Source organism: Bombyx mori, chromosome 10 (genome assembly GCF_030269925.1).
Source record: "Bombyx mori chromosome 10, ASM3026992v2".
Classification (NCBI taxonomy): Eukaryota; Metazoa; Arthropoda; class Insecta; order Lepidoptera; family Bombycidae; genus Bombyx; species Bombyx mori.
In genome coordinates this window covers 15074755-15086887 of record NC_085116.1, presented here as the reverse complement: position 1 = coordinate 15086887, position 12133 = coordinate 15074755, and the positions used below count along the sequence as shown (strand labels likewise).

Sequence of the window (12133 nt, the reverse complement as noted above, 5' to 3'; positions counted from 1 at the left end):
GTATATGAGCACACTAGAAGACAAAGATAGTCGAAAAAGCCAGAACGACTTTTAAGCTATGCAGCATCTGTTAATACATTCCCACAGTGAGCCAGCTAATATTGTGTTCAAACTGTTAATTATACAGAGTTAAGTTTTCTTTAGTCGGCTTCACCAAACGAAATAGTCATTAGAGTCTTTACAGAACATGCTTTAGTGTCAGCATTTGAAAACCATTCTCCAATCATAGTGCTTATAAAATAGTAATGTTGTATTTCTTTTTTGTTTATTTTTATTGAGCTCTACGGCTAACTCTCCATTTTTACAGTACAACGGCTGCTCTACTCTTTAAACCGAAACGCATTACTGCTTCGCAGCAGAAATAGGCAGGGTGGTAGTTCCTACCCATGCGGGCTCACGAGACGTCCTGCCATCAGTAATTTCGTAAATTGTATTTTTTTTGTGTTTTATTTTTATTACACGATGTTATTCCTTCATCGAGGAAGTCATTCTTGAACGTTTCATGAGAATGTATTTCGTTAGAAAAAATGATACCGACTTGCAGGATTCGAATACCGACACAGGCGCATCGCTAGATAAGAATGCACCGAGCGTGTTATCTTTTAGGCCACGACGACTTCTAAAATAATTACTTAGTTTTATCGTCGATCAAAAAGCATTTCTGTTAAAAGTTTTGCTTTTTATTACGAATGAAATATTATATGAAAGAAATTTCCAAATATTCCGTGACCAATATCCACCGAAAGACATCAGTTAACAAATTAAAAATACACCGAATCCAATATTAGACGTAACAAAACATTAAATTTTGCCAGTTGAAATCGGCTCTTCGATGCTCGGTGATAGCATTTATTTTTCTTTGTATCTATCACGTGCCTAATAGAGTTCGCCACGGGACGACGGTCTACCATCAGAGTGCGACGGAAACAGCCCAAAAATAGACAAAACACTTCCTTATGTTTTTTTCTCTAATGGCTCGACGAGACACACTAATGAATTCATAGATTATTTAAAGTGATAATTTGTTTTGTACGTTTAGTATTTAGTTGGGGGTGGCACACCGGTTAATCGTGTATGACTTCTCGGTATCGAAATGGGAAGTAAGATTTTTGTACGATTTAATTAAAGACTGAAGTCGTTGTGGCCTAAAGGATAAGACGTCCGGTGCATTCGTATGTAGCGATGCAACTGTGTTCGAATCCCGCAGGCGGGTACCAATTGTTCTAATGAAATACGTACTCAACAAATGTTCACGATTGACTTCCACGGTGAAGGAATAACATCGTGTAATAAAATTCAAACCCGCAAAATTATAATTTGCGTAATCACTGGTGGTAGGACCTCTTGGGAGTCCGCACGGGTTACTTACCCACCACCCCGCCTATTTCCGCCGTGAAGCAGTAATGCGTTTCGGTTTAAAGGTTGGGGCAGCCGTTGTAACTATACTTGAGACCTTAGAACTTATATCTCAAGTCGGGTGGCGCATTTACGTTGTGGGCTCCAGTAACCACTTAACACCAGGTGGACTGTGAGCTCGTACAGCCATCTAAGCAATAAAAAAAAAGTTCTTAAAAGTTCATCTTCATATAAAATTTTAGACGAAAATGTTTTAACTCGTTAATTCAAAATAGAGTTTTGCACATAGCAGATTTTGGTTTGACAGCGACGATATATAATTAGAATACGGCTTAAGTCTTATATTTTATTGCATTAACAAAACGAAAACCGATATTCATTTGCTAATGATAATCACTAGTCATTTTAAAGTTTATTTTTCGTGAATGCTCAAGCTAAAGCGAAGACAGCTGACGGGCACATCACCCTAAAATATTATTTTAATCACATTACATTGCTTGCAGCACTCGAACATTACTGGAATAAGTTTTAAACCATCAGTAAACCGTGTAAAGGATCAGCGTTTTCGTTTTAAGGAACGCCATCCTGCTGTAGATGATAATGACAATTTAGAAGTCTACAAAGTCGTTTACGGTTAAGAAGTGTTTTATGTGATTCCTTAGTTCGTTCGAACCTTTTTTTTTATGATTGAAAGATTACTGGTGGCCTGGAGGCCTTTCCAGTTTAACCAGGACAGGTGGGCGAGCAAAGGCTCAGCCAGAAGGGGTGGGATTTGCTAACAGCTGCCCGAGCGCCTCCGAAGGAGACCTAACAACTCAAGAGCAACTGCTTCGCGAATGAATCTACTGCCAGATCGAAATCGCGACCCGCTGAGAAGATCCGGCGAGAAACTCAGCGAGCTGATGCATGGGTCGACCTCTTTGTCGAGTTCGACGAGTACGGTTACCGGGGTTCCTCAGCCTGCTCCTAGTGTTAGAGCTGAAAGTATCTAATGCAAGAGTTATTGGATCTGATGGATCCGTAAGGACGTGTAATCGTTCGAACCGTTTTTGTAGTCGAAATATGGAAAGTGAATAAATGATTCTATAGTGTGACGTATCAATTAAAAATGAAAAAAAAAAGTTTAGTTAGTTAGTCAGACTTCTGGAGCATTCATAATGAAATTTCTATTGTTTAGCCGATTGGTCTTGTCCCTGACATTGACAATCAGAGAAGCTGATCTTTAACCGTATGGTTGACAGTAAGACGACCATCCTTGGATAGCAATAATAAAATTATTAATTTAAAAATCCTGTTAAATGTAGATATTTTGTTCGCTCATATTCATTTCATCTAGAACTTTATCTCTGATCACAGCCATTTCTTAAGAAATGTATTTCTGTTCAACGGGCTTCCATTACAAGTGAAGAGCACTGTTTTAGAAATTAATCTTGTTTATTGTCGTTTTTAGCACATCCGTTCAGGTTCTGAAGATGTGTCTTGTATGTTTTGATTGTGAATGAACAGATAAAACGACAGTTTGGAATCGAGGATGTTTTGAACCTCGAGGTATGATGCGAAATTCTCCATTGAATTGGATCCGCCATGCAACTGAATAGGCAGAAATTTGAAGCCAAAATTGGAAATTTGGTAGCCGAAGAGGCTGTTACAACTACGCAAGGTTTGATAGGTGAGCTTACAGAGCTTAATCTAGAAGTTGTTAACACTAGCCCTAGCAAGAGCAGCGCTTCGCTGACTCTACCCACCAGATCTGCCGAGATCTGCTGAGAAACTTAGTGGGTTACGGATTATAGGGTAGTTTGCACGAGGATATCAACGAAAACGGTGATCGGTACTTGGAGTGCCTAAGATCACCGAAAGTGGATTATGAACACCCCATAGAATATGCTTAGGCTCTGAGCAAAATATGCAGACTCCAAATCCTTCTAAAACATAAACGAAAAATTATAGCTACCTCTCTATTTACTAAATTTATTTATTCTATTAGCTAAATGCCTTCAATAGTATAGTATAAGTGATGGTTACCGTCAGAATTCAGGAATGTCGAAAAACAGGAATCGTTGGGTACCGTGCAATGAAACTTAGCTCATTTACCGGTCTGCCGGGACCAAACGAACTGAAGCCAGCAAGATACGGCCAAGACTAATTTTCAATTAAAACTTCATCAAAGTTGGCCCTTGAGTTTGGTCCAAAGTAAATCCGAATACTGGTACACATTGGCGGAGATGTTTGTTGAATAAACAAACCAAATGGTCCGTACGTTGAACTGTAGGTAATTATTGCGGTGCGCATGTTATTTAATTCAAATAAAAATTAATTGACATGAAATGCAGACGCAAAATAAGCAAAACTACGAAATATTTTGAAATTTGGTCCTTGCAAATTGTGGGACACAGACTGCGGAAAGAAACGATAAGAAGCGGCAGTTCTGCGGTAAAGGAAGGATTATGTAGTCCTTACTGCAGGCTCGTACCGCTAGGCGATGAGAAACACCAACAATTTCACTTATTTACGTACACATATTACAACAGAGACACGAAGCGCGCGCGCGGTAGTTCCGTCATTACATTTCTTCTCGAGTCGATGTCGCCACACGATCTCGCTCGCACGCGTCGGTAGGTAAAGTGCGGGAGAGGGATGGGACAGGATTTGCAAAACCAAATTAAATGTTGCTATTTTCCGAAACCAAAAACTAACAGCTTACAGACTTAATAATAGTTTTGATTTTGTCATGGCCTGAAGGATAAGACGCCCGGACGCATTCATATCGAGCGGTGCAAATGAGTCGACGTTCGAATCCCCCAGGAAGGTACCAATCAAAATACGACTTAGTATATGTTCACGAACTACTTCCGCGGTGAAGGAATAATATTCTGTAATAGAATTCTGTAATAGATTCTGTAATTTTATTTGCGTAATCACTAATGGTAGGTCGTTTTGTGGACCAGCACGGGTAGATAGTAGATGGTGATCTTAACGGCTTCTACAGCGAAGCAGTAACGCGTTCCAGATCGAAAAGTGGGTCAGCTTCACTATACACTTGAGACATAGACCTCATGTCTCAAGCTGATTGGTCTAGAGGATTCGGTATTAAACGAATATCAAGTAGATTGTATAGGTAGAGAGAGAAAAGGTCAACGGAAGAAGATATGGATGGAGAGTGTAAATGACGATAGAGAGGAGTGAGTGGTTGAGATGACGGCTGATAGAAGAGAATGGAATAGAAAAATTCGCCTTATCGACCACACCTTTTGGGATAAGGTGGAGACAAAGAAGAATATACCTATACTTCTATATTATACTTATACATATAGAGAATAAATTGTTTTTAAAACCCGTATCGGATATGCAATCCGATTTCTATATATTATCCTTCCTTCCTAATATCTTGAAGTTTATCACTTGGACCATAAACGTACAAGCGATAGAACAGCTCGACTCAATACTGCGCCTATGTTACAAAACTTGAATAAGTGCGAATGAATGGATAATCAAACTCATCTTTGAAGAAATACATATCGTTGCTCCTGGGAAATCTGGGAATCAACAGGGAGGAAGCCATTAGCGCAAAAGTGGCCTATGGCCATTTTTTTTGTATTCAAGCTTATATAACGTATGTTGGAATTTATTTAAAATATAATAAATTCTGATGCAAAACCGGCCTATCCATAGTTTCACCCATAGATGACAGATAGCTTTGTAAACATTATTTTTGCACGTATTGTGTTTTTGCTTATTCAAATCCAAATTCATGAAAATTCAGACCTAATTGCCTCCATACTAACTATAGTAAGCCTAGGCCACTTTTGCACTGACGGCCTCAATTATATTCACACTAGTAGTAGTGTGGTACAAAACTTTAAATTTGTAAGTAACACGTAATCGTTAAATTAATGACATGACATATCTCCAATATAATGTAGCAACTCAAACCTCAACTTGTACCTAGATGTTAATACGCCAGAGAAATGGAAAAGACGCGTAGAACAATTCACATTTCCAATTTGTGTATTTTTTCCTTTTTTTTTTTCAAAATCACTTAAAATTATAATAATTCTAATGGCAATATTATTGTCTTGCTTACGATTAATGCTAAATAGCTTATATATATATATATATATTTTATTGCTTAGATGGGTGGACGAGCTCACAACCCACCTGGCGTTAAGTGGTTACTGGAGCCCATAGACATCTACAACGTAAATGCGCCACCCACCTTGAGATATAAGTTCTATGGTCTCAGCATAGTTACAGCGGCTGCCCCACCCTTCAAGCCAAAACGCATTACTGCTTCACGGCAGAAATAGGCGGGGTGGTGGTACCTACCCGTGTGGACTCATAAGAGGTCCTACCACCGGTATATTTACTTAAAACAAGTATGCCTGCACTAACGTTCCTGAATTATTATTTTTCAATTTCAAATAAAATGACATTGAAACGAAGATATGTTCAACGATTCTCAAATTCAATTTAAAAACTTAATGTTCCATTTTCGAGATGTTCAATGTCGAACGCACGTGCTCGCGACATATTGGATAGATCTTGTCGGCGAGTGTGACGTCATGAGTGGTCGCTTCCGCCGGAATTGGATTTCTATCCGGCTTCGATACTACGCGTCAGTTCCGGATCGTCGGTACATTTTTCGATAAATTTTATTTTAAGGTTGCTTATAAACGGCGCGAATTATTTTAAACTATTTATTCTTTATTATTTAATTTTAATAATTTTCCTTCCTTCAGAACAGAAAATCTTGAGAAATTATGCCCCGGGAAAGGACGAAGATTCCTGAAAAGTATACGTATAATATATGAGAGTTTTGTTGGTGTCATAAACTGGATATAGTTAACCGTTTGACTGTCATGTAGGTCACCGGTGTTCTACGCGGCGCACTCAAGTTATTATGTCGATTTCTGTTACTAACGCGCCAGAATTTCCAGTAGTCTCTGGAGTGGTTAAGGCGAAGATACTGAGAATGAATCTATTTCTATCTCTTAGTGACCTAAAAGACTGAAGCGTGTTGAGCGATGCACCGGTGTTCGAATCTCAGGCGGGTACACACATTCGAACACCGTTGCATACGAATGCACCGGACGTCTTATCCTTTAGGTCACGACGACTTTGTAAAATGATCGTTATTATTCTGTGTAATTATAATGTCTGTTGTTTGTTGCACAGCGCGAGGGAGCGGCTCGCAACGATGCGGAGCGCGAGAGGCGGGCGCGCGGCGACTGGGAGGCGAGGGCGCGCGCCGCCGAGGCTGATGCTGCGAAGCTCGCCGGGAAACTCCACGCTGCACAGAGGGAGATTACCAGGTAATTCCTCAATATTTAAACACACAAACAAACGTTTGTTTGACATGTAGTCTCTCGATCCAATGATATCCTTCAATTAGATATTCGTCCAGGTAAACTTTGATCATGATATCGTCATGTGCACGTTCATAAGAGCTTGTAAGTTAGGTGATAGAACTCTTAAATTGTTTATAGTCAACTATTATTCTATTCTAACAAATTTCTATTTATTCGATATCCAGTTTTGTTAGAGTCGTCGTGGCCTAAAGGATACGACGTCCGGTGCATTCTCTCATCATTATGGAACGATACACCGGTGTTCGAATCCCGCTGCAAGTACTAATTTTTGTAATGAAATACGTGCTTAAGTAATGTTCACGGTTAACTCTCACGGTGAAGAAATAGCATCGTGTAGTAAAAATCAAACCCGCAAAATTATATAATAATTTGCGTAATTACTGGTAGGACTGGTAGGCCCTCTTGTGAGTCCACACGGGTAGGTACTACCACCCTGCCTATTGCTGCCGTAAAGCAGTAATGTGTTTTGGTTTGAAGGGTGGGGCAGCCGTTGTAACTATACTGAGACCTTAGAACTTAAATCTCAAGGTAGGTGATGGCATTTACGTTGTAGATGGTTATTTGCTCCGGTAACCAGACTTCGTAATTGGAATAGAGTAGGTATTCTCATTTTCTGTTGACGCGTCAAGGTAAGCCTGGCGTAGACAGAGCCATAACAATATGGATGTCACCCTTGAAACCTAAACGCATAGCTATTTTATGCGGGCTTCCAATGCGCTCTACTGAGTATATAGAACAATCATGTTGTAAATAAAATTCACGAATGCTCATCGTAAGCCAACAGAAAGGGCCTTTTGTATTCGTTAAAACATCGCTCCGTTTCACTCTCGTAAATTGCCAAAAAAAAAAAAATATGTAATCGTTTTTCAGTATTTACGCGATAATAATATCGATAAGCGAACGCTGTATCGTTTAAATTAATGAGCCGTTAATATCGATGTACCGAATCGATTTAGGGGCGTGTTCCAAATAGTAGTGTTGGAAGTGATTGAATTAATATTCGAAAATGTACAATGAATAAGGCTTTTTAAAATTAAAAGCAACTGTTTTATTTTTATTTTAACGAAACTAATTTTGATTTAACGTTCCCATGAGTTTGATGGAGTCGTACACTCGTATTTGAGAAAAGCTTTTCCAGGAGATATTTATAGCCTAAATGTGTTTTGTTAACATTAAAAAATTATAATTTGCGTAATTACGGGTGGTAGGACCTCTTGTGAGTCCGCGCGGGTGGGTACCACCACTCTACCTATTTCTGCCGTGAAGCAGTGATGCGTTTCGGTTTGAAGGGTGGGGCAGCCGTTGTAACTATACGTGAGACCTTAGAACTTATATCTCAAGGTGGGTGGCGCATTTATGTTGTGGATGTCTATGGGCTCCAGTAACCACTTAACACCAGGTGGGCTGTGAGCTCGTCCATCCATCTAAGCAATAAAAAAAAATCTTCGACGAATGTGTACCTTCAACCTGCCTGGTGGTACAATAAAGAAGAGCTAGTTGGGCTGTGAAAGAAATTCATCTATCTCACCGAGGGCCATCAAGCGGGTGGATTCTGTCCACCCTTCTCCGGGATCGGATGTCAGATAGTCAACTGCTATACAAAACCAACACCAGTATGGCGGCGCAAAACAAAGCTTGTCGTAATTCGAAAAATGAAAATTTTCAAATTTATTATCGGCATTCCGCGATCTTTCTGGACGATATCGTTTCCAATTCGTTAATTATCGAACTCGAGTTCCGTTTTTACCGGGGTGCCGTGTAATCGGGCCGTTGTCATTGGAAGGCCGATAAGGACCCGCCCGATTGGACGATAGGCAGTAACTCCGTTCGAAATACGAACTTCGGGATTTACGGGTTACCGATCCGGTTATGGATCTGACCCAATTTGTTCCCAACAGAATTGAGCGGGATTGAATTTTTTTAAGTAATTTATTAGGATTCGGTTTTTTTTTTTTTTTCATAATTTTAGCAAGTAAGAAATTTTGGATTTTATTAATAAAGAGGCATGCATTTTATCGGTCTTGTTCATTGGCTTGATCGTTTAAGAGTGTTTAAATTTTTTTTGTCGATTATAAACTCAAAATTTATTGATCATGGAAAATAGCATTAGAAAATTATGAAATATACCATCGATTCGTCCCTATTTCCAAACATAAAAAAAGTTCATTTTCCAAACATAATAAAAAACCTTTTCCAATTACGTAACGGTTTCCGCTCTGTACACTAAAGTAACTTAAAGTACACTAGAAAAACATAAACAGAAATTTTATTATGTGTCATCTCGTGTTCGATGATAATTCGTATTTTTATCGCGTCCTTATTCGTGGAAATCGATAAAAATGTAGTGAAAACAAAACACTAATCAATAAACACGCTGACTAAATTTGAGAATACAATCCCAAATAAATAAATAAAAATACATTTAAATTTAGAATTCATTGCCAGCCCTGCGTGAATTACGTTTCAAAGGACCAGTATTGCAAAACTGCTACTTCATAAGTAAGTTGCTTCTAGGTACCTCAAGCACCGGTCACCGTTCTCGTCGAACCCGTTGCTTGCGACGAAGGGTTTGGCGAGCAGATTAACCCTCAGACACAGTCCACTGAGTTTCACCGGAACTTCTCAGCGGACCGCGATTCCGATCCGCCAGTAGATCTGCGAAGCACTGCTCTTGCTAGGATTAGTGTTAGCAACGTCCTTAGGTTTACCTACTAATTCGGCGAATCTAGTATAGCCCCATGAGGTTATTAGACAAGGCAGGGAAAAAAGGTCATTCACTCAATTTTCACATATCACTTACTAAGTTGTAATGTACTGGTGAGTCTATGCGGGGGTATTTAAGAGCATTACTTTTGTTTTTGGCAGGAACGCGAGGAGTGAAGTTGTGTAATTTGTTTTATTTTGTCCATTTAATGTTTCTTCAGGTTTAAATGTGTAATAACGGTGGTTTATTAACTGTTTAGTATCGTTGAAAGTACACAAATGTGGAAAAATCAAAGCCGCTGAACGCAACTTCTCGGGATCCTCCAAAAATTCCACGGAAAAAGTCTCAGCAAATGATCACCATTTTACTGAGATTACATTTCATACCATATCATCTCATCTCATTTCATTTCATTTCATTTCATGCCATGGTTCATATTAATCAACTTCAATTCACTTCACTTCATATTATCATTTTGCTTCAAAATAAGAATGTAAATTAAAATAAGACTTGAACTAAAGGTCTTAGTTACCAGGTCATAAAATCCCTTAAAAGAAAGCATTACTATTCTCTAAAAGCGGGAATGTGACCCCCTGAGTTACCAGCCTAGGTAGACTATCTGCTGCTTAAAAGTCAGGTTTCATCACACAGTTCAGGTACAGATGCAAATTATGATTGTGTTTCAACTTCTGTGTGAAAAAAAATTATCGTCCATCACCCAAATTCCCGGGTAATAATGGCATTCAACGTAATAGGGATCGGTCTCGTTCGAACCGTGAGCGTCGAATTTATACAGTGTCAATCACAAATCTGCTGTGGGAGCCCGCATCTGGTGGCGCTCGTCCTTATTTTTGTCGGGCGCTCATATCGGAACAGGGCCGGATTTAGAAGGAACACAACTATCCAAAACGGTTATTTCTTATTCATTAAAATTTGGATCGTGAAAAATAAAACTGTTTCACTGGATTGTAGGTTTATTGTTCTCATACCAAATCTTTTATTGTAATTAACAATTAATTGACACTTTTAAAGACCTCTCACTTTTTTTTTTTTTTTTTTATTGCTTAGATGGGTGGACGAGCTCACAGCCCACCTGATGTTAAGTGGTTACTGGAGCCCATAGACATCTACAACGTAGACGCGCCACCCACCTTGAGATACAAGTTCTAAAGTCTCAGTATAGTTACAACGGCTACCCCACCCTTCAAACCGAAACGCATTACTGCTTCACGGCAGAAATAAGCAGGGCGGTGGTACCTATCCGCGCGGACTCACAAGAGGTCCTACCACCAGTGTCAATCAATCGTTTTCGCCATCTTGCTTTTTCTTTTATTATATTTTTTCTTTCATACCGTTTTCTCCCACTCACACCTTAATAATTCGTTCCACGCTTTTTTCATACGTTTCGTTCTTGCTCATCTTAAATGAATTCATGTTTAATGGTGAATACAGCTAAGTTTTTTTTTGCTATAACTGGTGAACGAGCTCATGGCTCACTTGAGTTTAAGGTTTAAAACCCAAACCACATATAATATTTTAATTTCATATTTGTCTTTTCGTTGAACACTGAGCTTGTCTATTGCACCATTGACAGCATATTACCTGTCAATAAACCGGGATTATATAAGTAGCCTCCCCCACCCTGGCAGTCCTGAATCCCGCACCTGCAAGTGAAAATACGAGAAAAACAAATTGAATTCGTCAAAATATTTCCCGGGGCGAGATAAGCTGATTATTGCGGTCTAAAAAACACTGATACCGTTTGTTTGTTGTAAGCTTTGAATGAGTTTTGTTCGCGGATGCATGAACGTGGATTTTTTTTTCACTTTAGTTGGCTTCGGTATTATTATTTTTCTTCTTCATAATAAGTACAAAGTAATGAATGAATTAGAAATCACTATTGTACGAGCAGTGTGTTAGAACCATGAACGCTTTTATTATTTCTTACTTATTTATATTATTTTTATTTATTTTATTGTATTTATAATAAAAACGAAATTAGACGGTAAATTTAGTATTCATATTTAGTATTAATTAATATTAATTAAATTAATAGTTAGTATTAATTATGTCTAGAACACTAATAATAATCATTTTGAAAATAAATCAATCATACCATGTCATAGCAGAGAAATTTAAAAGGAAATAAATATATCTATACTTTTTTCAATGTAGTTTTTAATTTCCAACGATAAAGCCGTCAAAACAAAGTACTGGAAGGCGAAGAAAATGATACTGTGGGCCATCCCATAGTATCGTAAGTAATCACAATCGTGGACTTTAGTTCGGGGAATTCAATCATTGCTCCCAATATAACGATAAATAAGAGATCCTATGACTCCAGACAGCGGCATTCAACTTTCTTAACACTAAATTTAATGATGGCTAGGTATAACATAAGCACAGTCCTTGTTGAAGCATTTACCTTTTTGAAAACGTCGAGACGAGGGTCTGAAATTGTAAAAAGTGTTTTGAATAGTCCACTTCTCGTGAAAAGTCCTTTTGACAAAATCGATTTTAAATCGATTGAATATTCGAGTCGTGTCCGCAAACATCGCACGTCGCGTTCCGCCATCAATATTCATGGGGGCTAATCGCGGTCGCGGCAATAGATTTCGCCATTGATCCGATTTAAACTGACATGACTGGGAAACGCGTGATTCAAGAATATTAATAAACAATCTAATTAATTTAAAACTAGAGG

General features: G+C 38.6%; 1 protein-coding gene across 8 annotated transcripts in view; it reads left to right on the top strand.

Moving 5' to 3' along the window:
* Window positions 1–12133, top strand: part of LOC101740438 (uncharacterized) — a 495801-nt gene that overhangs the window by 279747 nt on the left and 203921 nt on the right. For all 8 annotated transcript variants that reach the window (XM_012693444.4, XM_004921632.5, XM_021353304.3 and 5 more), the window contains one exon: window positions 6532–6668. In XM_012693444.4, coding sequence (XP_012548898.1) covers window positions 6532–6668 — 137 coding nt within the window. The remainder of the gene's footprint in view (window positions 1–6531; window positions 6669–12133) is intronic.